This window comes from Podarcis muralis, chromosome 2, assembly GCF_964188315.1.
Source record: "Podarcis muralis chromosome 2, rPodMur119.hap1.1, whole genome shotgun sequence".
Lineage (NCBI taxonomy): Eukaryota > Metazoa > Chordata > Lepidosauria > Squamata > Lacertidae > Podarcis > Podarcis muralis.
Genome location: NC_135656.1, coordinates 56,046,885 through 56,072,895, shown reverse-complemented (window position 1 = coordinate 56,072,895; position 26,011 = coordinate 56,046,885). Strand labels below are relative to the sequence as shown.

Genomic DNA, 26,011 nt, shown 5'->3' with positions numbered 1-26,011 from the left:
GTGCTGACAACCCACGCTACGCCACTGGCAGGTGGGCAGAGTGCTGTTGTGCCGATGTCCAGCTTGCAGGCTTCCCACAGGCATCTGGCTGGCCAAGGTGAAAACAGGATGCTGAACTAGATGGTCCACTGGCCTGATCCAACAGGCTTGTCTTATGTTCTTATTGTTGAGAGCTTGGGTGCAACTCGCTTTTCAGAAGAGGGCTTTAGTGTAACATAAGGATGCACCTGCCGTCTGTCCAAATTGCCAACAGGGAGAAAATCTGTAGCTAGCTTTACTCTTATGCTAAGAACATAAGCAATGTCATAACAGGGTCAATTACCTACGGCAGGGGTCAGCAAACTTTTTCTGCAGGGGGCTGGTCCACTGTACCTCAGACCTTGTGGGGGGCCGGACTAGATTTTGAAGGGGGAAAATGATGCAAGAGCATGGTGGCTGTTTACCTGTGTCTTGCAAGTGGGAGGGGCTTGCGGCGGCAGCAGCGGTGGAGGGACGATGAGCAGCGAGCGAAAGGGCTCTGGAGAAGGGCTGCTTAAAATGGCGGCCGCTCGAGCACTGATGCTGCTGGTACCAACAAAGCCCAGCCCCCTTCCTCTAGGTAGGGCAGGCAGAAGCCAGGAGGAGGGAGGGAGGGAGGGAGGAGGCACTGCCGTTGCCATGTGAGGGAAAGGGAGGGAGAGGGAAAGAACCTGCGCGCTGGCGATCCACGCGGCGATTCCTGGACCGTCCGTGGACCGGATCCAGAAGGCAATTGGGCCTGATCCAGCCCACGGACCTTAGTTTGCCAGCCCATGACTTATGGAAACCCTTCTGGCATGCAAAGCAAGCAGCATTTAAGCTAGTGGATCTTGGTTAGAGAGTAGATGGTACTTGTTGCATGAACACAGAAAGAGAGAGAGAAGCTTGCAGGTAAGAAAACAATGTTGGAAATATATGACCTGGATAGAAAAGTTTCTAGTTCTAGTCTAAGTAACAAGGCAGCCATGCTTGCTCCTTTGTTCTCCCGGAGGATAGCTAAAGATGACTTCTCTGGTTCCAGGTTGAATGAAATGTAAGCTGTCAGGCATACTATAAGGCATGAAATAATTAAGAATCCTTTGCTTTGGTGCAGACTGGTCTAAGTTGCTTTCTACCTTTAGCTCTGTATTTGATTTATTATTTGCAGCACGCTACAAGTACTTTCTAGGTGTTAAGCTGCACCGAATGCTGCAATCAATGGATGGCAATTTATTACTCTTGATCATTAGCCCGTAAGTCTTTATCATTCGTTGTAGATGCTGGGGCAATCCAAAAAGAGGGTGGAGGGTTTTTTTTGATTTCCTCACCAAAGCATTCCAAGAACTTTCAGTCTGCAACTGTGGTTTTCGACAGCTTCATCTCAGTGTTTACGTGTCTGCCATATGTTGCACATATTGCTGTAAAGCACGCACACATTGTTGCATGTGTTATTGTGAGCCTAGAGGTTTTAGCAAATGTAGCTAAAGCACAACAAATGGAGTTTTGTGGATAGCCAAATGTCACAAAAAATACATAGTGCCTCATGGCAGCCTTCTAAACTTTGCCAGAGATCTGCTCAGATTGCTATTAAAATGCCCATGCTACTAAAGAGAAGTATGGTTGCATTTCTCATCCTGTATACATCTGTTAGGCTTTTGTGAAAGCAGCCAGTCTCTTCAAAGCCCCTCACTGCACAAGGCTGGGGGCAGCGGAAATGAATATCCCATTGTTTGGGGGGGGGGGAGGCTTAAGTCCTTGAAGCGAGTGCATCTTGCATCAGCACTGGCAACTTCGATTAACCAAAGAGGGAGAAGCATTCAAATATACATATCACAACGAGCAACTGTACTTGTATGTAAATGATTATCTTGCCCCCTCCACTGGCTTGATGGACTCTTGTCAGCAAAAGTTCCCCACAATATCCAATTAAAAAACTGTCAGGCATGTTCTGTTGCAGGGGCCACCAACCTTTTTAGGCCACTGGGCCTATTGGGATTTTTCAACCGAGTGCTGTTGTCAGCCCCCCAAGCCTTTCTGGACACTGCTCTCCCACCTCCTCTGGACCAACTCCTCCTCCCCCAAAAAGAGAAAGAAAGAGATAAAATGAAGCATTTATCCTTTGGCTCTATGTACTTTTCAAGGGGGAAGCAGTGCTCCGAGGCTTGATGAGCACCGGGAGAAGATCTCAAGTGCTTCTGCCCATGGGCACCACGTTGGTGAGCCCTGCTGAACTGCACACGAACCATCAGAAACTTAGGACTTTGAGATGCTCGACCACAAAAGGCTCCTAACTCTGCATAACAGGAATAGTTCTACTTTTAAGGCATTGAAGCGCCCAGGCCCAATCTTCTTCGTTGCTCCTTTGCAGGCTCAATGTTACAGAAACGATAAAACTGAAGAGACAAGCAACTTTTGTGAGTAAAGAAATGCACACCACCCACGCCACATCTTTTAAAAGAGCACTTTGTATTTTTTTTTGGTTAAAACTGCACGCCCTAGAAATACAATAAAATTATTTTTTTTTACATTTGGAATAAAAAATATGGTTCGATGACAAATCTTTTAACATCTTTTTTTTAAAAAAATGGTGGAAGTTCAGAAGGCACGGAGCCAAAGTGCCCAAACACTTAAAGCATGAGCAGGGAAGTTCGGGTGGTTCTTTCAGAAAATAAGAGAGCAGGGAAACGAGAAATGGAGAAACAGGCACCAAGCACCAATAGTAAAAAGAGCTCCCTTCTTCCATCGATAGCCACTGCCTTTATTTATTTAAATAAATAGTGCCATCATTGTGTTTCATAGTAGAGTAGGAGTCATTTCTTAGAAATGAACTGGACGATGCACAAAGTTGTGGTGAGATGGGGAAACCAGCTGACTAATGCCCGGGATGGTTTCAGTCGACTTCTGTTGTCCCACATGGCCTTAAGAACTCATTTCCTCTTTCATGAAACCACTTGTTTGATACTGTAAACAATAAAAGTTTTCGTTATAACTGGGGCACCAGGCCCGTATGCAACTGTCTAACGTTGGGCACTGCGGAACAACATTTAGCTGAAGCAGCAAGGGGGGGGGGGGAAACTGATTGAATTGCACACATTCCTCCATTTATTTCCCCTTTGCCACATAATATAGACAGTAGAAATGAGATGAACACACTGGAACTAACCCCAAATCTAGATCTTGTGATACTTCAAAATTAAAGGTCCAATCCATCCCACATGTGCATGCAGGATGGGGACTGGGAAAGGACTCGACTGAGCTCTCTCTTTCCCTTTCTGCCTGGCCTTTGACCACAAAAAACATGGGCACTCATGGGAGTAACTTGTGCTCATGACCCTGGGAGAGTGAAGAGGGAGAGCTGGGTGCATCTATGGATGTTCTGTGATGATGGCATGCCACACCCAAGGGCCAGCGGAAGGGACAAAGGTTCCCCACTCCTGCCTAGTGCTTAGTGAGCCTGTCCTAAAACCAAGGACCTGGGAGTCTTACTTACCCCACTTGCACCCTACTAACACCGGACATGCTGCATGCCTTGTCCGGTAATCACCTTCTCCACTTCTGAAGAGGTTATACCAAAATACTGCAGTCCCCTGGAAGTAAAAGAAAAGTCTTCACTGAAATAAAAAGTACTATTTGTGCATGTTTCTGTGGGCATTTGCCACCAAACCTATAGCTTACGTTAATACAAGAAGACCACAATCACTTCCAGTCACCTCCTTGCTTATAAATTTCCCTGTTCCCGCTTTTAACAAGCTTGCAAAGGTAGCATTGTTTGGCCCAGTTCCCATGTCACACCAATCCACCATTTAAAGCAAACTATGGTTTACTGTGAACAAGTAGCATTCTGGTACATGCCGAGTGTAGCCAATACTAAAGGGGACTGCTGTCAGCACCAATCACTGGACAAGTGTCATGGGAACATCTGTGCAGCATGCACCAGAATGCTATTTGTTCACAGTAAACCATAGCTTGCTTTAAATGATGGTTTGGTGTGGCATGGAAACTGGGCCAATGTCTAGAAAGTTCCTGAAACAGTGAACATCATTCAGGCAGGGGATGATTTTAAAATTCAGGCAGATGCTTCCTGAATCAGATTTAGCAGACGGCCTGATTGTATTTTTTTTAATTAGTAGTGCTGGAATGTGCTTACTTTTAATCATTTTGCATTGCAAATCTAAGCCCAGAACCCATTTGTTAATCAAGCCAGTTGCCACACCATATGGTCAACTGGGCAGGAGGGGTGTGGAACACAAAGAAGACTGGGAAATATTTAGGGCAAAAACAGTGGTCATAGCAGTTTTAGTGGGAAAACATGAGTAATAGACAAGTTCAGCTGTTACCTTCTTGGGCCAAATTGCTGCTCCAAAGTCTGGGAAAACTGTGGCACCTCCAGCTTCTACATCACTCATCTGGGGGGTGGGGAGAATATCCATAAATTCATTGATGATTTGTAAGACTGCACAGATTAATGTATCGTTTCCTCTACAGAAATGTTAAGTCAGTTACTCCTGTCTGACTTTTAAAAGCTTATAAATATGAGATGCCTAAAATCAATGGCTAACAAGGGAGTCTTAAAATGCTTGACAAGCCACAATCCATAATCTAATTAATCAGAGCAAAGGGTCAATTAGATTATGGGTTGCGGATTGATCTGGATAAATAAAAGCATTTTTAAGGACCACCCCCCCCCCCTTGTTAGCCAGTGATTTTAGTTATCTCATATTTACAGGGTTTCAAGAGTCAGACAGTGGTAACTGACTTACAATCTGGCTTAAAAATAGGTATGGTGCCTGCTTTCAATTGAAATTAATAGTGGAATCCTATGCACTGTGATCAGCAGAGCTTATTCCCTAGCATGTGTGTTTAGGATTGTAGCCCAAATCCCTTCCAGATTTTTATTTTTTTATTTTTATGGTACTCATTTGGTGAGAAAAAGCAACATTGCCATTTAGCCACATGTTTCCTTAGCAAATCTGAAGCATACCTTGGCACTGATAACACTGCTCAATTATACATGTCTCAGAGTGAGTCATTTATAGGTCTGACATGCGGCAATAAAACAGACACTGCTCTATTTCTGTGTTAGAGTAATTTCAGGCCAGTGAGCCACCAACTTGTACTGTAATGGAGTGACACTTACTTCCATGCAATGATTTGAATCCTAAGTTACCATTCTGTTTATGCAAGGATTGGGAGGGGGGGATAACCATTTTTGCCAACTACCCCCTCCATCTGCACTATAACTCATACCATTTCCAAGGTCCACCAACCCTCAGGAACAGATTTCCAGGAGTGCAGTTGGTGCAGAGCGAAGTGGGAAACAGAAAATCACTGTTCTGCGAACAGAACTCTGTTCTGTTGATGGAGGTAAGTTAGGACCCAAGCCATTGTGTTTAATTAAGGCAAGGAAGTAAGATTCCTCTAAAGAGGTATAAATCAGATCCAGCTCATTTCAAAGACGAATCCAAAGCCAGTGGCAGCAGTGAGAAGGAAAATATTGTGGCTCTGTTTAGTCAGTGCTATGTGGAATAGCTGATGTGGAGATGAGAATTTTTGAACAAAACAGGTTTGAAGATTCGTATGACCCATTAAAGACTACTAGGTCATTAAAACCCTTTCTAAAGTATACAGACTCCTCCTTGACTGGGAGCTATGCTGGTTATGATTAAGTGGTCACAAGATTTTGGGTACTCAATAACTATGCAGCCGTGGAAAAACCTGTGGAAAATGAACTGGAATTTTACAGCCTATTACTCTCTGAGAGAGAATTTTCTTAAAATGCAGCATCGGTGGTATTTAACCCCTTGGAAACTGTCCAAGATGTTCAAAACTGTCCCAAATAAGTGCTGGATTTGTAAAGAAAAGCCAGGTACTCTATTCCATATGTGGTGGCAGTGTAAAGAAATCAAGGTGTTTGGGGAGGATATCCACAGAGAATTGGAAAAAATGTTAAAAAATATATTTCAATAGGAAACCAGAAGCTTTCCTTTTGGGAATCACAGATTTGGATATTCCTAAAATGGTTAAAGAGATCTTCTTATATGCTACGGTTGCAGCAAGAGTTCTCATTGTGGCAAATTGGAAAAGTGATAAAGTCCCATCCAGATCAGAATGGATTCAAAAATTCAAAAAGCATGTCATAAAAAAATAAAAATAAACCAAAACAGGTATTTATCTCAAAATGGGAAGTTTTAAAAATATACTTTAAACATAATAATTGTAGTCTAAGGTCATTTGCAGCATTCGAATAATTTCAGTAGCAGTGTTAAGAATGCTGTAAAACCTATGAATGGATCAAGGGATATTAAACTTGAACAAAACTAGTTATGCAATGGCAGTGAACAAATAATACAGAATCTGTAATAAGGAATAGATGGGAAGTCTGGTCAGTAGAAAAAGACCACTTTTATTTTATGATTTGAAGGCTATTAGTTGATGTATTAATTCCCTTCTTTTTTGTTTGGTGGTGATGGAAATTTGTTTTCTTTTTCTGTATGGTGTGTTAAAGTGAATGGTAACAATAAAACCTTTTTCTTTTTTTTTTAAAGACTACTAGGTTGCCATATAATGGCCGTTTTGATATATGCACAGGTATGCCTAGCAAATTCAAAACGACAATGGCAACATAACACCAGGAACCAGCAGCAGCACTCTGCAAGCCCAAAGTCTTGAAAATATGCCCACTTGATTTAATTGGATATTACACAAACACAGAGAATCCCTATACTTACAGACTAATTATAGCTATACCTGTTGAACACATTTTTATAATACACAAAGATACTGTGGTGGTCCCCAATCCTTTGGAACTCCCATTCCTCAGTAGTGCACATGCCCTTTACATTGCAGATTTTAAAACATTTTTATAAATATGTAGATATATTATAATTTATATATAAATAAATAGTACCTAAATCACAGCTCTTACTGAAACCACAACTATAGCAGTTAGCTCAGCAGAGCAGATTGAATTCTTTGACAAACAAGAAGAGGCACAATGAATTCTCTGTCGCAGATATTGTGACTATGTGCTATGCTGATAAGGACCAAGGAAATCTCCACATTCAAGGTCTACATTGGATGGCCACAGCACTGAGACCAGGACCAGTTCAACATGTTCTTGAATCACCAAGTTCAGAGCAGACCTTCTCATAGTGAGACAGGTAGGCACCCAGTGCTCTCTTCTCCTAAAAAAACTCCTGAACTACATGGGTTGGTTGTGCATGTCATGTAGAACATGTTGGACTTGCGTTCGACCAAGCGACTCTTCTGGAATCGCCCTCCGATGATAATTAACGACCTGAGCCTTTGATGAGGCTCCAAGCACGTTCCCATTACGCAGAGTATCCAGCACAGGGAAGGAGCTGAGATAGTATGAGCTACATGGCTAAAGAGTTTTATTTCTAATTACACAGACAGAAAAGAAACATCCTCTCTCTGTGATAGCAGAGAGCAACTGAAAAACAAAGGAACAGGAAACCAGTAACGTCACATCTGTCTCCTGTCTTCCGTGAGACTTCCAACAGTATGGAATCTCTGGAATGTGACTCCAAAGCACTGCACAGTGGCAACGAGCAGAAACTAACAAAACAGAGGCATGGAAGTATGATCTGGATCTGCCTGGTATGTGAGCATGTGGACCTGCTAAGCCCACTTTGGCTACATCCAATGCTATTGCTGCAGGGCTGACCCAGGGAGAAGGTGGTTCTCGGGCTGCGAAAAGGTTTAGCAACCCCTGGTCTACAGCCTAGTAAATAACTACATTTCATGCAGTAAGTTGTATTTATGCCAGTGGCATGACAAAGAGGTCTCACTCCACATATACAGGATTGGTCATACTTACATAGCTTAAAAAAGTGGCCACGCGATTCCCAGTCCCTAAATGCTTGAAAACATCAGGTTCCTCTTTCTATAAAATTAAATGAAAGTGAACTGCAAACTTTAAGCACGCATAGAAGGACACAGAGGTACTTACATAGTTAAGAAACGTCGCTAGCCTATTTCCATCCGATTTGAGTGTGTTGTCAAAGGGTCGCTGAAACAAACAAGAACTTTAACCCAACTTCCAAGGTTCCCTGTTTGTAGCTTTGGAAAGCAGGGTGTGCAGCCCTGATCCTATGCGCATCTATAGTGTTTGAGAGGAAGTTGTCCAATGGGAGTTATCCTAAGGCAATTGTGCACTGAACTGCAGCCTTTAGAATCCCAGGCTAAATAGTTGGCTAGCTTATTTATTAATGTGGCATAGCATACAAGGCCAATATAGCAAGTACACCAAGCCAAAGTTTAGTGTTTCATCCTGTTATCAAACAAGGTTTATTCCACACAGGCACCATGCATGCTGGCAAGGTGTGAGAGAATTCTTTAGCTGCCCAATCAGCATCTATGGTAAATTTATGGCTGACATCCATGACACTATACAGGTAAGTGTTATCTTGGAACATCACTCCAATTGGCTGTGCTTTATTCCTAAGATCACAGGTAGTTGGATCACAACGTTTCCAAAATGTGGAAATAAATTGAACTGCAGAGAAACCTGTGGCCGAGCCAACAGACCTGTGATGGAGACTAGAGAGGGTTGTGTGAGTGTGCGCATGTGGCTGTGTGCTACTGGCTGGAGAGAGAATGAGCAGCGCTTGTAGCCCTGATCCAAAATCAGCCATGCCCGCACGGCTGCTCCTGAGTGCATAAAAATATGTCAGATCTCATTAGGAGTCTCTCTTATCTCTAGTTTGACCCTTAAAAATTATGTATGCTTAGCAGGAACACAGAACAACTTTGAAATTGAAATCTTACCCGTGAGAAGTCAAAGTGTGGTTCATACTGTCCTCCCATGCCGTAATTAGCAACCTAAGGTAGGAGGGAAATGACAAAAGAAAAGGTAATTAAATAGAAATAAAAGATTTCTTCTGTAGGTTAAAAGAAGAAACCTAGGTGATCAGTTGTATCCACTTGCATAACAAACTTGTCCCTCCTCTCCTTTCCTTTGCAGCCCCCAGCGCACACCCTCAAAATTTCCTCCAGAGAGCAGATCAGTCTTGGACGTATAGAGCAATGGTTGATTAAGTCATTCTCATTGAGCAGACTCATTGAAACCAATGGACTTCCACGTAATTTAAGCTTACTGATTTCAATATATATATATATATATATATATCTCAGTTGGACATCACTCAAGAGTCTCAGATGATAATGATGATATAATGGAAATATCATACAGTTAGTTGGAGATGTAGGATGTTAAGAGGGTGAAAGGATTATGAAGTGAAACTGGCTTGTTCATGACTGAATTCCACAATTTTGTCCTGGATGGAGTTCAAAAAACAGCAGCTGGGGGAGACATGGTCTCTATCCACTACTGCATTCACAGTTCCCATTGGCACACTCTGCCCCATGAATCCATAACCTCTGCTCTACAGCCTGCTCTATCTGCCAGAAACTACAGCATTCCCTAGGATCTGGTACTCCAATGCACTGAACTGAGATGAAGCAAACCAATATGGAAACACCACAGTGTTGAAAATTTCTACTGATTCAGATAAGGGCCATAATCAAAAGCGGTAATTTATATGTCAGGCTGCTGTGGGGGGTTGCTGATGCAGAACTCCGGGGTGCATATGTGCATTCAGAGACATCCCTGGCACCCACACGGTCCCTTTCCACCTGCAAAATTAAGCCTTGAAAGAAGCATTCTGTTGCAGCCGGTAGACTAGGCTGCAGTGTGTGCTTGGTTGCAGGGCACGTGTGGTTCCCACAACACTTTCTCCAAATCGCAAATGGGCCCATAGCTCCCCAAAGTTTGGTGACCTCCTGGCTACGACCAGCAGGAGGCTTGTGGAATGAACATAATATTATCTTTCCCTTCCCTCGCCTCCTTTTTCGATTCCATTTCTGTAAGTTATGGTCCCACAGAGTTAACAAATGCCCCTGCTTCATAAACTGCAGCATGGAGCTTGCGGTACTGATTGTCTCCCATGCCTATGGAAGAATAGCTGGCAGTGTGCTTTTGTACTTACCTGCAATAATTCAGCTGTTTTCACTGTTAATCCTGTGATCTGCTCCATTCGATGGTTCACTTTGGCGATAACAAGATCATCATTTTCCTCCAGCCATGAACTTGCAGAGAAGAAGATTTCACAGAGAAATTAGACAGTTCAATCACTGTAAAATGAAGTATATTCCCCCCTAATCCACAGCTCCCTGCATTTTTGGCTATTCTGGCTGGGGTTGGTGGAAGCTGGAACCCAACAACACCAAGAGAAGTTCCCCATTCCTATCTTTATCCTATTGCTAATCTTTAAAGAGAAGTTGACAAATTGCTTCTGTGAATGCTCAGTATGTGTTCAGTTTACAAAAAATAAAACCCCCAACTTCTCAAAGTTTCACCTTTCATCAACAGTACTTGGAAATGACTCCTACAGCAATGAGAATGAGAATGATCCTTGGACAGCTTACCTTTTAGACACTCGGTAGTTTGCTGTAGTTAATACGCCCGTCTTGGGGTCACGTACGGTAGCTCTTGCCAACTGTTATCAAAAGAAAGGCAAGGTTTAATAACTTCAGCAGCACACATACACACAAAAATTACTGACAAAATTGATACAAGTTGCACCTCCTGTCCTTCATTCACAGCCTTCCCATTTCTGCATTGGATAAAACTCTGTGTAAAAATGTTATGGGTAGATGATTTTATCATGTATACTGAGAAAGATGATATACTGCATTACTGGCAATGATAAATTTATCTCATATGAATTTTAAGCTCCATCAGAAGATTTATATAAACCATACTGTCTAAGAAACAGGTTTCGGAGAACAAAACAAGAGCCCCCAACCTTCAGCTGTGATAAACTCTTGAAGATTACATCTTGCATTAGTCAATGCAAAGCAGAAACAAACAGAAAGTGACTATGTAAGAGGAAAGGGTTCCCTCTTTTTGTTTACGGGCAGGGTTGGGTAGGGGCTGATTGCAGAGAAGCCTCCATAACCACCCCTTCTGATGATTTATGATGAAACACCCCTCAGCTCCAGCTAGCATGGAGTTGCTGTCCCAAACCTCTGGATTTCAGATTGGGGAAGGCTGCTCTAATGGAAGTGCCAGACACAATGAATGAACAGACATTATATCTGCCAATAGGTCTGTACCAGTCCTGGTGCCAACTGCTACTGACTGAAACAGACCAGTAAAACCAGGATGGGTGGCAGTGTCACAGAACCTGACCAAGCATCACTGCACCAAAAGCCTGTGATAGGAATGGCTTCTTCTTTGAGGTGAATGCACTTAAAAGGTGCTTCTGGAGTGCTGCTAGAGTTGGAAGCATCTTCAGTTTTAGATCAGGGGTGGGGAAACTTTTTTCAACCCAAGGGTCATATCCCCTTCTGGGAAACCTTCCGGAGGTCATACCTCAGCAGCTGGTGACTCAATAAGAGGGCCTTGTTCATATTTGTTCTGTATTCATATTTGTGCTTTTTGTTTCTCATTAACAGATGCCGCCTGAGCAGTTAAAACTGCATACAACAAGAAATATTAAATGCATTCACAAGACTAGTGTAGCTCAGTGAAGCTGAGGAGGATTAATTATCCTAAAAAAAAGGGGGGGAGGATTCCTAGTATTTCTAATATATCAGCGCAAAGGACTTAACTGGGAAAAACAGAGATTGGTACAAAGATTTGGCACATAATTGCTCTGAAAGGCAGCAAATTCTAATATGGAACAGCAGTCTGAGCCAGAACTGGGCTTTGAAGGATAGCATGGGGCCCTCAGTTGCTAACCCAGAAACAAGAGAAATAAGTGGAGGGAATGGTATTTATGAAGATGGAACTTGGCAGCAATCCATTTTGGGCAATAGTGAGGGGCCCTGGCTCACTAGCCTCCATCATTCCTCCAGTGACCCTCCAGTAAAACTTGTTTCTGTTCAGCAGTTATGATGCTGCCACATTTATTTAAATCAAACTTAGGCTAAGATTTACTGTGTCCATTACAATCTACACAGCAATAGCTGTTTTCCACCTTATCATCCCCCCCCCCTTCAGTGTTTGATAATGTTTTCCTCCAGATTCTTTCATATGCTCTGAAATCCGCCTATTAATTTTCTTGTCTTGGCATGCAGTTTTTGGCACAACGAAGTGCCAGAATTCTGACTCATCTGCTATTCTGTTGCAGGCTCTTGCTCCACAAATTATGGCCAGAAATTTGATCTGTTGAACTTTAATTGTACAATGAAGTTTTGCTTACAGTGATTAAAATTCTGAGCTCCATATTTATGCCTGCAATTGTCTTATCCTTGCCATACGGTTCCTATGTGAATGCTTCAGTTGCCATAAACAAGCAAGAAAAGAAAATATACAGCCTACATCCTAATATTAACTAGTGATGTGATATAGCTCCTCAGCAAAATTTGGAATCAAGTCAGCGGTCACAAGCAGCACTGGATTACTGTTGCAGAAAATGTTCACTTTCCCCCTTGAGTTCTGCTTTGACCTGTAAAGTCAATTGCACCTTCTCATATTAAAATGTCATTTTCTTTATCCAAACCGTGGATGCTAATTTTACCACAAACAGAGCTAAGAAGCCACCAAAGGCTTCAGGAATGATTGGGGAAGGCATCTGCAGATCCTAAGCACTGGAGAATTGTGTAGTCCATGAACATTATTATAAACTTGGCAATTACATATTGAACTTCAGCAATATCACAATAGGCACTGGCATTCCTTTCAGTTGATGGTAGACTGTTGCCTCTGCAGTAAACACTTCTCTACACTCTGCCGTATAGTACAACAAGTGGTTATCCAATGAGTACAAGAGCTAGATGAGAAATTAAATTTCCTAACCCAATCACATCTGCATTTGATAAATGTTTTGCAGAGATGATGCAATTAACATTAATGCCAAAAGATTTGTTCCACTATAAATCTTCATTTTTAGCTCACTTATACTACAGTAAACCAACTTTATTTTAAGCAAAAATATCCAATTCGTTTAGTCTTTTCCCCGCAGGCTGAAATCACCATGGTTTCAAAGTAAAACACTTTGTACAGTCCAGAAGTAATGTGATCAGAGTGCATCTCAATTGCTTGCCTAAATACATCAAAGCAACGTATGAAGAAGCTGTGCATTTTTTAAGACCTGCACACCTTTCCATTTCAAACACCCTGCTGATTCTGAAAAATAAACCTTTCTCAAAACTAGATGTGCCTTCATTTAAAAACTAAAGCTGATTTCACAAGTAAAATTCCATGTGATTAGGAAGTATCTTGGCAATACTGAGTTACTGTGACTTTATTGAACTGTACTAATTGTTCTGATGATTTTGTTGTTGTTTGCTTTATACGCTATTGTCCTTGACAGTATAGTGATTGCAATGTTTGTTGTTCTTTAATGCTATTGTGATTATTGTAGGCCACTTTGAGCTCAAGATTTGTTTTTGGTACAGCAGAATACAAAAATTAAACCTACTAAATCAACTCAAATATCATGCCACAGACTGTCATTCTGGAAAAGTGTTGTGCTTCCAAATGCACCTAGAAATGCACCTGGGAAGGATTTCTTTTTAAACAACATATATGGAAAACATGCCTGTTGCTTTTCAACTGTTTGGGTTTATTCAAAGCTAGGCTAAGTTGCTGTTTTCTAAGTATGAGGTAATGATGAACCATCAGGAAAACACCCCAGAGTTTACAGAGGTGAAAGCCGTGAGGCAGATAGAAGAATTTCAGACAAGGCAAACTGGCTGATGAACAAAGAGTTATTACTTTAAAAGCATCTCAAAAATCCATGCTCTCCAAAAGGTATCTGTTTCTTATTCCATCTCCAGGGGGTTACATTCATTTAGCAATAAAGGTAGAAAAGTTATACTGACCCTGTACTACCGACTTTCTTTTCTGTTACAGCTGCATGAGCAATAAATGCAATTATAATTTCAGTACCAGAGTCTTGTAGAATGCCACATTATGAAAGAGCTATTTTTTATATTTCATATGAAGGGCCATAGCTCTTGGAAGAGAACATGCTTCAATGAAAGAGAACCTAGGATCATAGGGTTCAATTCCTGCCATCTTAAGTTAAACGGATTTCAGGTTAACGGGTGATATGAAAGACATCTGAAAGAAACTCTGAAGTGTGTCTCAGTCAAAGTAGACAATACCAAGCTAGACAGGGCAATCATCTCACTCAATGGCTTTCTTAGAATCTTATGCTAAAGTATGGTTTAACATGAAGTCAGTGAGTCTCAGGCACTCTCTCATTTCCTCTCTTTCTCTGGCATGGCTGCAAGGATGAGAACAGAAGTTTTCACTTCCATTAAAAAAAAAACCTAACCGAAATTCACCATTATGTTCTTATGTGAGAGGCCAGAGCAGAGTGCACATAAACAAAAAACAAAAAAAATGATGGTTTATTGAAACAAGTCATCTTCAAACCATAGTGTATGAAGTTGGCATGTTTCCCTAAAGTTTAGGGTTGGCCTTAAACCAGAATTAATATTAAGTTGTTTAGGGTTTGGACATAGCACTGAAAATGAAAGTGGCATCTTCCTTGGGACAGGGGTAGGCCGTGAGGGTATGCCTTGAAGAAGGGTTAGGCCATGAGGCTGTCTTCAGTGTTATGCCCAAGCCAGGCCAATACAAGGCAGCTTCATATGTTCTATGAATTCAGTTTTCACTTCTAATTAGCATGGCTTTAAAACTATATGCAAGGGAGCTCAATAAACAACATAAAAAACAATGTGGCTGCAACAGTTATTAAAAAAATGGTTGGGAAAGGAAGAAAAGGGGTCAGAGACTGGAAAAGGTCATTATCAAGTGGTCCAATAGAAATATTTCTCATTTCAGTTTTGTGCCAGGCAGCACAAATTATAATGAATAAAACATTCAAGTCAACATCACTGGCCTAGCGCTGCCACAAATCTCGTACTGTGTGTTTTAACGACTAAAGGAATAAAATATTAGTACCCAGGCCTACTAACTATAGCCTAAAATCTCCTTAACTTGTGCTGTCTGTGTCATTCAGACATAGTTTGGAGCAAAGAATGAAATATAGACCGCTATAAAAAGAAAAGGAGAAGAAAAGAGTAAGGAGGAACTTGTGCCTGGAACAAAAAATACACTTAGAAATGATTCTGCTGATGGGTCAAGGAAAGATGCTCCCTATTCCACAATGGAGCTCCAATGAAGTGGTTTGCTTTGACTATGGGTTCACTGGCACATAGACCTATTGCAACTACAGTATGATTGCATCCTACATGGTGGGGATTCTGCATATACAGGTGGCAACCATTTTAGGCATGCCCAATTGATGCACAATCACCAACACATGAATCCTTTTGGACCTGGAAAAGGGCAAAATGAAGGCAGAATGGGGTGGGGCGGACTTATGCGTGGCCCGCTGACATGTGTGGGGGCCGGGAACAGGACCCTCATGCAAAATGGTTACCACATGTACGTGAAAATTGCATAACCCAAACCCTAGAGCCACCCTGCAGATAGCGGAGGAAGGGAAGAGAGCAAAAGAATCCCTAGTACTCCCAGAACCAGTGCCTTGTTCAGGTGGGGGCCTTGTCCCCCAACAAAGGTGGAGAGCTTAAAACCTCCTTATGTCCCTGCTAACTCTAAACAGACTCAGTGCAAAAAGAGCTTTTAAGCTCTCTGTCTTGCTTGTGCAACTTCAGCCAGCTCACCTCCAAACACACATGGCTGAAATTGCTCAAGATAAATGTGTGTAAGGTGTGATTATCCTGTAACTTGTTACAACCACTCCTCACGTAGCTGGGACGAACTTTGCTTCATCACAGTAAATCACACTCTTGGAACTAGGACAATGGGTTCTTGACATGTCTAAGTCACCCAAGCTCACTATTTCAATCAAAATATCACATTAGCCCAGTGAAAGACTGACAAAGACTTGCAGCACTTACTTTTGGTTTAGCCAGCTCCTTAATCTTCTCTATTTCTTCATCAGATAACACGTCATAGTACCTGACAATGTGAGGGCTGTCCCATTCATCTTCTTCTTTAAAAGGTGCTATAAGGAGGTGGGGATTTTGGTTCCCATTGTGGTACCTACAGAACAACCTCTTCTGTCTTCGAGGTGTCTATGAACAAATTCAGATAAATGTACTATTTTGAATGTTGAGTTTAGGTTCAGTCAAGGTTAATTAATCTCTACATATAAATAGACTTCAGTGTTGTCTCTAATATTAATTGAGCAGTTATGCATTTATAAATTATTGGGAAACCATCTTCAAGAGTACAGTGGTACCTCGGGTTACATACGTTTCAGGTTACATACACTTCAGGTTACAGACTCCGCTAACCCAGATATAGTACCTCGGGTTAAGAACTTTGCTTCAGGATGAGAACAGAAATCATGCTCTGGCGGTGCGGCAGCAGCAGGAGGCCCCATTAGCTAAAGTGGTGCTTCAGGTTAAGAACAGTTTCAGGTTAAGTACGGACCTCCGGAACGAATTAAGTACTTAACCTGAGGTACCACTGTACTCATGTGAGAAAGGTTTCAAGGGGAGCTTCAAGAACAGCTTGACAATTCAACTAATGACCAAGGAGTGTGGTGGGATACCGTACCTCTGAGTATCCTGCACTGAGCAGGATGTTGAGGAGATGACCCACAAAGGGACCCTCCAACTCTTATTATTCTATATACCATGTTTGGTAGTTATGTCCCCAAAAATCAAATATAGCAACATGATACTTCAACAGTTCTTCTTAATCATTTCTCACTAGTTAAACTCTTGCTTCTGAAAAAAAAAAGGTCTTATCTTACAACTGGAGTCTCCACTGATACGAACAGCAGCAGAAAATTTGGCTTTATAAGGGTTTGAGATTATGATTATAAATAAATTGTTGGATATGATTCAAAGGATCATACTGGTTTGGGGGATACAGATGACACCTATTCAGAAATAGCAACTTTGTGATTTCCAGTCTGATACTGGGTTCAGAATTTTGACTCAGAAAGATTGTTTTGCTTTTGCTTTTGTTTGTTTTCATTAAAAATGACTTAATGTTTAAAGTAAAATATTCTGCAATCCTGAAATTCCCTGTGGACTTTTTCAGAAGCCAAAGGGTAGTGTCAGTTTGTTTGGGGGGTGCATTCCCAGAAGATTTACTGCAGCAGGATAGGTTAAATCTGCCTTTGGAATGGTCTTTCTCTCACCATTTTCACACCTTCTCCTCTGCAAAGAGCCTCATAGATTTCACGCTCTGGCAGGTAGTCCTGGGGCCTTTCATATATCCCACCCTGCGTTGTTGGCTCTATCGTATCTGAGGTCTCATTGATTGCCTTGGCTTCTTTTTCTTTCTCCAGCAGCCTCTCAAAGTACCGCATGTTGCTGCCTGCCCTCTCGTGACTGGGATCTTGGTTGGGAAAGAAAGGCAAGAGAGAGAGAGAGAGAGAGAGAGAGAGAGAGAGAGAGAGAGAGAGGAGACAGATAAAGTGATACTATCTGAGGAATCTGATCAAAGGGGGACTTCAAGCCTACAACATTACACCAATTATTTTGTGCAGTCAAGTGTACTCTCCCCTCCTCCCAACACTACTTGAAAAATAAAACCACAGAAACCGAGCTCTCTGGAGTCAATTAAAGTTAAGATCTTGATTCTGGTTAAAAGTAAAAAAGCACACCAAGGGAAGAAGCAGTTCAACTGACTCTTTCAGTTTGATAAAGAATACTATTGCTGCTGTACCACATATGGCAGAGGGAGCAAACCTGGTGCCCTCTAGGTGTTATTGGACTCCATTATCCACCACCATTGCCCATGCTGGCTAGGGCTGATGGGAGCTATAGTTCAATGCAACCTGGAAGACACAACATTAGCTACCCCTGACATATAGCATCTCGTTGCCTTTAAAAGGAGCACAAGCTGTAGAATAAAGGAAGCATCTATTTTCATGATGATCTACCCAACAGAACATGCCTGTCAAGTAATGGAATGAGAAATTCTTTGCACCGCCTCCAAAACAAGGTAAACCTCTCTTTCTAGTATACATATGGTGGAGAGCAATACAAGGATTGACTCTAAGGTTCAGGATATTTTGGAGACCACTTGCAGAAAAACTTCAGAACAGACTAGGGCAGGGGGCTGAAATGACAAGTCGTCATTCATTCTCCCCCACTCAAAATCTGCTTTCTGGGTTTAACTTTTTCTCTTGGAGAGGTTGCAATAGCTTTGTGGGATGGGAGAATCAGTACTTAAAAATAAAAAGGCTGCCACAACAAAAACGGTATTTTGCCACTCATGGATGGTTGGCTTAGCCATGTCACTCACTGTTTGTTTTGCACCATTAGCCAGAAAAAGAATCCTTGCTGTCATTTAAAACAAAATCAACTCCTCAATCCACACACATCTTCATCCCTTACAGAACCAGAGATACAAAGCAAAGCATGCATGTACCATTCTTCAGTGCAAGCACATGGGTTTGTAAGGGTGCCCGCACTGGAGGACATTGCAAATATCTTGCTTTAAATTTCCTGTGCATACAGAAGCAGCAAGAACATGGGTGTGAGCATTCCTTCTGTTGTTCAGTGATCTTTTCCAGTATTAGTTGCTGATGCCTAAGCAACCAGACAAGGCAGCAAAGCTTTTGCCTCACTCAGAGTCTCTCCCCAAGCGGTTAGCCATGCCCCCAAACACTCTTTGTGAGCTGGGGTAGAAACATAGGAGACTGCCATGAAATTGAAGCTAAATGATGTTACTGAAATTTCCATCTTGAACTGTTACACATTGCTTCTCACCAGCCCTACAACAGACTAGACGATTAAAAGGAATATGCCTAAATCAGCATTTCAACACTATCTCCCCTACTTCAATGCCAAATTTAACACCAGCATGTCATCATTCCTATAGGAATCACAAGTGAAGGCTGGTCCATTATGTCAAATGAAGCACTGCCAGCCCCCACCTGCCTGCCTTCTTACAACCAGTCCAGGGGGTGACATAATCTGTCAGCCTCCTCCTCCTCTGCCTGTGTTGCCCTGTTAGAATTCAGCAGAGGAAAGGGTGGGTACAGAGTTGGTTGGATCTGCCTGTCATTGGCTCTGGCTCCCTCTACTGTTGGTCTCCCTGCTTTCCCGCCTATCATTGCTCTCCCCCCGCCCCGCAAGGGCTATCAAAATTTTGCCTGCTAAAAAAAAATCCAGAACAATGTTCAAGTTTTCATTGTTGACGTAAGTCAAGGAATACCTGATGTGGTTCCTCCAGAAGTTGCTGGACTCCAATTCCCATCAGCTCCAGCCAGTATGGCCAGTGGTCAGGTGTGGGGGGAACTGTGGTCCAGCAACATATTGAGGACACCATGTTGGCTACCCCAGTTTAAGGGATTTCTGAGAGAAATAGAGTGGATTATTGTTCCAGGTTAGATAAACTGAACTTTAATCCAAGTGACTGACTGATGCCAGATGTCACGAGGCGAAGGAGTGACTCAGAAACCTTCTATGTCTGCTAGTTTGCCAACACCACCATATGTTTCTGAGAGGAATTTATCAAATCTGTCCAAATGTGTGGTGATGTTGATGAATTATGCTCTCTAGACAATTCAGAAATCCTGCTGCAGGCAATGGTATTGCTTTTCCATTTTATATTCAGTGTAAAACATTAACGTTTGATACAACATGACACCACGGAGGGCTTTTAAAACTTAAAAGTAAGTCAAGGATCATTTAATCATACATTTAGAGTGAAGCTGTAACAGCCAGCAACTAGCAAATGGCATGCAAAATGCATGAAATACCAGGAAAGGGATGGGGTACAGAGCATATAGGAGAGGAAGCTTATGGGAAAGGAGCCATTTCAGGTCCAGTAACCTAACTTTAAACACCTGGCCTTGTGAAGCATAAGGAAATAGAAGCTGAACTATTGTGAGCTAAGTTGAATAGTTAGTTAAGTGTTTATGTACCCGAGGATACAGATTCTACTCTATGGGAGCAAAAGACTTTTCACTTGGCAGAAAATACCCAAACAACTTAGGCAATCCTATAGTACAGCATGCTAAATTCAACAGGATTTCATTCCAAGTACAGTGGTACCTCCGTTGTCAAATGTAATCCATCCTAGAAGACCGTTCAACAACTGAGGTGCAAAGGGCAGTCGGCAAAGTCAATGGAGAAAAGCACACAGTGGAAGCCATTTGACTTCCGAGGCGTGTTCGAAAACGGAAGCAATTACTTCAGCATTCAAAAACCAAAACGTTTGGCTTCCAGGACACTTGAAAACCAAGGTACCACTGTCTAGGCGTATAACAGGGATGAGAAACACCTGGCCCGCCAGATGTTGTTGAATTCCACCTCCCATCAGTCCCAGTCAGAATCACCCTTGGTCAGGGATGATGTGAGCTGGTAGTCCAGTCACAGGTTCCCCCTCCCTGGCACACAGCGGTGAGGCATCAGGAAAGAAGTGAAAATATTCAACACAGAAAGCAGGATGACTCTATGCAATGAAGCAAGTTGGTTGGTTGTCTCCCACTCCCTCCCACTTATGGAAACCTTTACCGGATTGAAGCTGGTTCCATGCCCTCTCTGACTGCTTTTGTCTGTATAGAATGTGCCCTTCAAATGTGATGTCTCCTATGTACAGAAACCTCTGACTGTAGTGAGGCTGGAATGTAGCACCGCACCACCCACTTTCAATTTAGGCAACGCCCACCTCTGGCACATGATCCCTGGAAGGTTCTCCAGGAAGGAATGCAGTCCTGAGGCTGGAACGCAGTTCCTCCGCCCTGGTCCTAAATGTTTACCATATCACAAAAAGCAGAGCTTTATCCTACTTTGGCTTCTCCACTTGAGGTGCAGGTAGCTTTCCAGCGTGCTAGAAGAATGCATGATTTGTCCTTCTTACCAAGAGACACCAACCGCCTCGTGAGCTCCATAGCCCTTTGTATGTCGCCAAGTTGGAAGACGCCATAGCTGAGATAATCCAGGATCTCCGCCTTCGTGATGGCTGCCTCTTCACCATCATCGTGCTTTTTCAACGCCTGCTGCATCCAGAGCACGGTGTGGTAATAATCCGCATCATTATATGCTGTTTTGCCCATGCTAAAGCAGTCGTCCACTGTCATGACTGATCTGTACTTTGTTCCTGAATTGAGAGACGCAAATGTTAAGTAAAACCTAGTGACTTCTACCCACATTTACAATTTTCCTGAATGCTAAAGCCATCTGGAATTATTCTGTTCCATTTATCACCCCCATGTTTTCAAATGGACACACTGAGCCGATGTCCCTGCTTCTCTGTCAGGTACAGTTCCACCTGATCTGGGAAGGCAGGACTTCAGCTCCAAAGGCTGCCCTTGCTGCTGAAGGCACCTAGAGACCATCCAGCTTTGAGTCCTGTAAAACCTGGTCTCAGCTTCTCTGGCTCATTTCCACCTGGCCTAGCCCAGACTAGCTTAGGGGTTGTAGCTGGGGCCAATGCCTTGCATTTGATATGTTGTACTGGTTTGCTGCTATTTGAAACATTGTGTTTGCAATTCCATGAGTGGATCATTTAATCTTCCTATATATTTATTAACAGGAGGAGTTTGGCCTATAAACATTTGTATTTCAATTTTATCATGCTTATGTTCTTGAAATGTTGCTACATTTTATTATGCAAAACACTCCCGACTTTGTTGTGAGCTGTTTTGAGCATGGTTGAGCACTACTGAAAAGCGGCACACTAATAAAATGATGATGAAAATCCAAGAAAACAATGGATTTCTTAAATGACTTCACCTGCCTACCCACAACACCTACAGAATCAACAATGTCTGTGCATGTTCACTGCTCTCATGCTGCCTTGGCACACTGCAGAATATTGAAAAAGCAAACCCAGAGAAAACTGACTTGGAAGTTGGAACACTCACTTGATTTCAGCCTCTCACTCACTTTCCTTCCAGCTGGGGCCTAAAGGGGGATGGCTGGAGCCAGGAGGACACATTCCATCCAGGACACAACCTCTGAGTTAAACCGCCCCTCCCCTCCATTTTTAGGATCCTTTAAGCTATTAGGCAGGCTACTTGCAGTTGAAAGGACTGGGGTGGGGGTGGTTGAAGAAACATATTTCCTTTTTTGCTGTGCAGCTGAAAGTGGGGAACCAAGCACTCCATTGAAGAGGACGTCATTCTTTCCCTTTCTCTAACTCTTGGCTGACATACATTAAATAACTTGAAAATGAAAAGCAGTGGTGTGTTTTAATAATGCAGTGCTTGTTGCCACCAGTGGAGAAGAGGGAACATGAAGAACATTCAGAGCCCAAATTCCTCCCTCACAAAGGATCCTTTAAACTACAATGAAAGCCCTTCTGCTTTTAAAAAAGATGCAGGATGAGCAGAAGAACGCAAAGAAGGAGTGTCCTGAAACATGCCTTCTCTGAGCCCAGCGCTTCCACCCACCCAACCGGGTCCTTTTTAACTTCAATGGGAGAGCTGCCTTTTCGCAGCTCAGAGCCTAGGCATGGCATGTCATTTGTGGTTTGTGTCTCTCCAAACCAGGCTTCCTCAAATTCGGCCCTCCAGATGTTTTTGGCCTACAACTCCCATGATCCCTAGCTAGCAGGACCAGTGGTCAGGGATGATGGGAATTGTAGTCTCAAAACATCTGGAGGGCCAACTTTGAGGAAGCCTGCTCCAAACCATGAGGGATAGCCAAGGCTTGTTCTTCACCACTCACGCTTTGTTTGTTTCCCTCAAACAAAGTAAACAAGTATGGATGTGCCCAAGTGGCTTGCGTGGCGAGGTGGAGCTGTAATGCTGGCTTTCCCAGCAGCAGTGCCACTGTTTCTAACCAGGACGGAGATGGCACACTATGGAAGCCAGCCACTTCTGCGCACATGGATTTGGATGACACAACAAGTAAAGCTACCTGTGGTTTGTTGCTCCCAACACGGCCAGGAGCAAGGAAGGAGTGAAGCAGGGACTTCTGAGCAGTGTGCACAAGTACACTCCTCATTCAGACTTAAACAACAGTTAAACATTACTATGGCGTAATGTGATGTGCAAACGCAGGCTGTATGTTCAAGCACTGAGTGCAAAGTATTATCCAAATAGCCTGGAGAACCTCACAGAACTGTTATGAATCTAGAATTTGTCCACAAACGGAACAACATACCCCTACTCTAAGCTTCAGTGCCCTGATCTGGAGAATTAACAGATTGTGGGCATAATTCTTTGATGGTGAAACTATATTTATATACATTTGCCTGCGGACATTCATAGTCACTACTTTCCAAATAAACTGATCCATGTGAGAAACCAGAATGAGTTAATGCGATTTAAAGCCAAACATGTTTATACTCAACACGAAGCCTGTGTGAGTTAATTTTCTTGCTTAAAAAATGTTCAAATGCATGAGAATCTCAATTATCTCCAGAGTGTTAATACAGTTTGCCAAGTTCTTGTTCTGCTTGAAAATCCTACGTGGTGACCTTAAAATGCCCTCTAGTCCAGAAATACTGAGCTAACATACCAGTCTTAAGGAGAATAGCTCTACTTATGCAGTGCCTGCATTTCGAAAAATAATTCAGCTAACAATTCAGATTCTGTATTCTTGTTGGAAACATAAGCAAATTGCAACCAACTATGACGAGAGTATTATAAATCTCCAGGCATGTTTCTGTGGTTTCATGTTGATGCTCTAGATATGGCTTAGTAGGCTTTTCCAAAATCTGGTGAAGATTACAAGACTTTCATGGCTGACCACAGGTCTGGAAATGCAGAAAAACTGGCACGGTACCACCACCAGCAATTGTGTTTGAGAGGAAACTCACCGTAGAAGAAAACTTTGCTTCACCGCTTACTCAACTGTTATTGAACATATATATTGAAAAACCAAAACACAAGAATCAGTGTGTTTAATAAAGTCAACAAGTAGCTTCTGACAATCACCTGGAAATGCTCCTTTTGATATTGTTTCCGGGTCAAGCTTGTAGGTGTCCTGCAAACGCATTAATGCCTTGGCAGCTCCTGTCTCATCTTCTTCATTTGGGAAGAACTGACGATGAATTGTGAGATTTGCAATAAAACCTTTATTTGAACAAGACGGAAATGGTTAGCACTATGGGTCTCAGATGCATATAAGTGATACCAGATCGGTTGGCAATTGGAAACATTTATTCTATCTACAACAATCCCTTGTGGGATTCCAACAGATGAAATTTAAACATGAACTATCAATGTTCTCATCGGGCTCTGTAAAACTATATATATATATATATATATATATATATATATATATATATATATACCGTAGCTTTTGCTATTTGGCATGAAGATAAAAATTCATGAACTAAACACGCAAGAGATATTAAGGGGGGAAATCTGAATAAGCAAGCAATTAAAAGTGGGTTTAGGCAACAGGGAAGGAATGTTTGGAGCTTTCTAATGAAGTGTTCCACGTTCAGCAGGAATTGAGAGCCTGCATCCATTCAGTTGTTCTTAAGACTCCAACTTCCATCTACTCCTGCCAGCATGGTCAATGGTCAGGAATGAGGGGGCTGGAGTCTGGAGTGATACAGGCTCATCCCATCCAGAGTAATGGGGTTCAATACATGATGCACTCAATGGCTATCATGCTTTCCCAGTACCCAGTGGTTCAGCTCGGATGTAGCAACAAAACCATGGATTGGCTACTGGAAATAAGCTTCAGATTTGCACATTCGAGCCTCCAGCTTTTCCTCACATGTTCCAAATCCCAACCTCACCACCTGGTTTAGACAAACCATACCATGCTATAGTTTCCAATTCTGGTTTGAAGGCCAACTGTGATTTGTACAAACCATTGTTTGACCAATCTGGATATACGCAATGAGAAATCATGGCTTGTCCAAATCAGGAAATGATGAAGAGAATGAAGAAAGAAGAAACAAAAGTGGGGAGAAGAGAACACATGAGCCCAAGGCTCAACTCTGAGGGCCAAACTATGGTTTCATTTTTGCACCTAAAATGGAGCAGTGACTTGCTGAGAGCATGGTTGCCATCCATCACACATAGCTCCCATGATGTATCTCTGCCAAACCGATCCCACATGGAAGGAAAAACGCAGGTCATCTGAATCCATCTTAAATATATATTCAAATTATATCTCCTGTTTGCAGATCTAATAACACCTCAAATAAAAACAAGTACAAAAGTTCAACATTCAGCTAAGGGCCACCAACCTAATACAGGGGCGATGTATTCATTAACATGGCTTTATACATACAGCACACCTTCTCTTATGGGACTATCAGAAGCGATGGTTCTCCAGAAGCTAGTAGACATCATTTCAAGAAAATTCCAGGAATGGAAACAGCTGATAAAAATTGTGACCCAAACAAAGAAACCAACAAGGTTTCCCAACAATAAGCGCTCCCTGAAAGGAATTGTTCCAGAGCAGCCTTTCTAGTCATCATGGCCAATAGCCAAGAATGATGCGAGTTGTAGTTTACCAAAACATCTGGAGAGTACCAGGTTGCAGAAGTCTGCTGTAGACTAATTGAATTATGAGAAGATTTGACAATGAAAAGAGTTTGAGAGAAGACATAGCGGGGTAAGCATGTCCATGTGGGTTTATGAGGGCTCAAACTGCACAGCCTTTTCAACGGCTCCGGTACCAGAAATAACAGGAGGAAAAGAAGCTTATGACTGGCTTTTTCCTTAGCTGTAAAAGACAGTTCCAAACCACCCACCCTGTTCCAATAGCTGTGATCCAGCAAACAATGTACAGAGCCAGATTTCACTGTCAGCTATAGAAGGCAAAGAGCTTCAAGCACAAGCCATTCTGCAGCAGGATGTGAGATAGGCCTGGCTGCACTCCCAGTACTCAGTCACATATGGCCAATATCTTAGAAACAAAGGAAACACGAAGCACCAACTGTGAAGCAACCATCATCCATTATCAGTTTTGCACAAATCCTTCATCAATAAAGATAGCCATCTTCTGCCGCTCTCAGAAGGCTGCAGAAGTTCGATTTTATTTGGAAAACTGCTGCAACATGTGCTATACCTCCTGGCTGAAAAGCGCACGCTTCAAAGTCTTTCCCCTTTAGCCTGAGTGC

General features: G+C 42.4%; 1 protein-coding gene across 3 annotated transcripts in view; it reads right to left on the bottom strand.

The window, feature by feature from the left end:
• Positions 1 to 2,444: 2,444 nt before the first annotated feature.
• P4HA2 (prolyl 4-hydroxylase subunit alpha 2) overlaps positions 2,445 to 26,011 on the bottom strand; it is a 44,284-nt gene continuing 20,717 nt past the window's right edge. For 2 of the 3 annotated variants that reach the window (XM_028717994.2, XM_028717993.2), the window contains 11 exons: positions 23,862 to 23,999; positions 20,837 to 21,076; positions 17,160 to 17,359; positions 15,904 to 16,080; positions 10,447 to 10,517; positions 10,008 to 10,107; positions 8,788 to 8,841; positions 7,838 to 7,903; positions 4,335 to 4,403; positions 3,488 to 3,584; positions 2,445 to 2,958 (listed from right to left, as the gene is read on the bottom strand). In XM_028717994.2, coding sequence (XP_028573827.2) covers positions 2,888 to 2,958; positions 3,488 to 3,584; positions 4,335 to 4,403; positions 7,838 to 7,903; positions 8,788 to 8,841; positions 10,008 to 10,107; positions 10,447 to 10,517; positions 15,904 to 16,080; positions 17,160 to 17,359; positions 20,837 to 21,076; positions 23,862 to 23,999 — 1,283 coding nt within the window. In that variant the 3' untranslated portion in view covers positions 2,445 to 2,887. Of the gene's footprint in view, positions 2,959 to 3,487; positions 3,585 to 4,334; positions 4,404 to 7,837; positions 7,904 to 7,969; positions 8,030 to 8,787; positions 8,842 to 10,007; positions 10,108 to 10,446; positions 10,518 to 15,903; positions 16,081 to 17,159; positions 17,360 to 20,836; positions 21,077 to 23,861; positions 24,000 to 26,011 lie in introns of all 3 variants that reach the window. The other variant, XM_028717995.2, reaches the window with a different exon arrangement.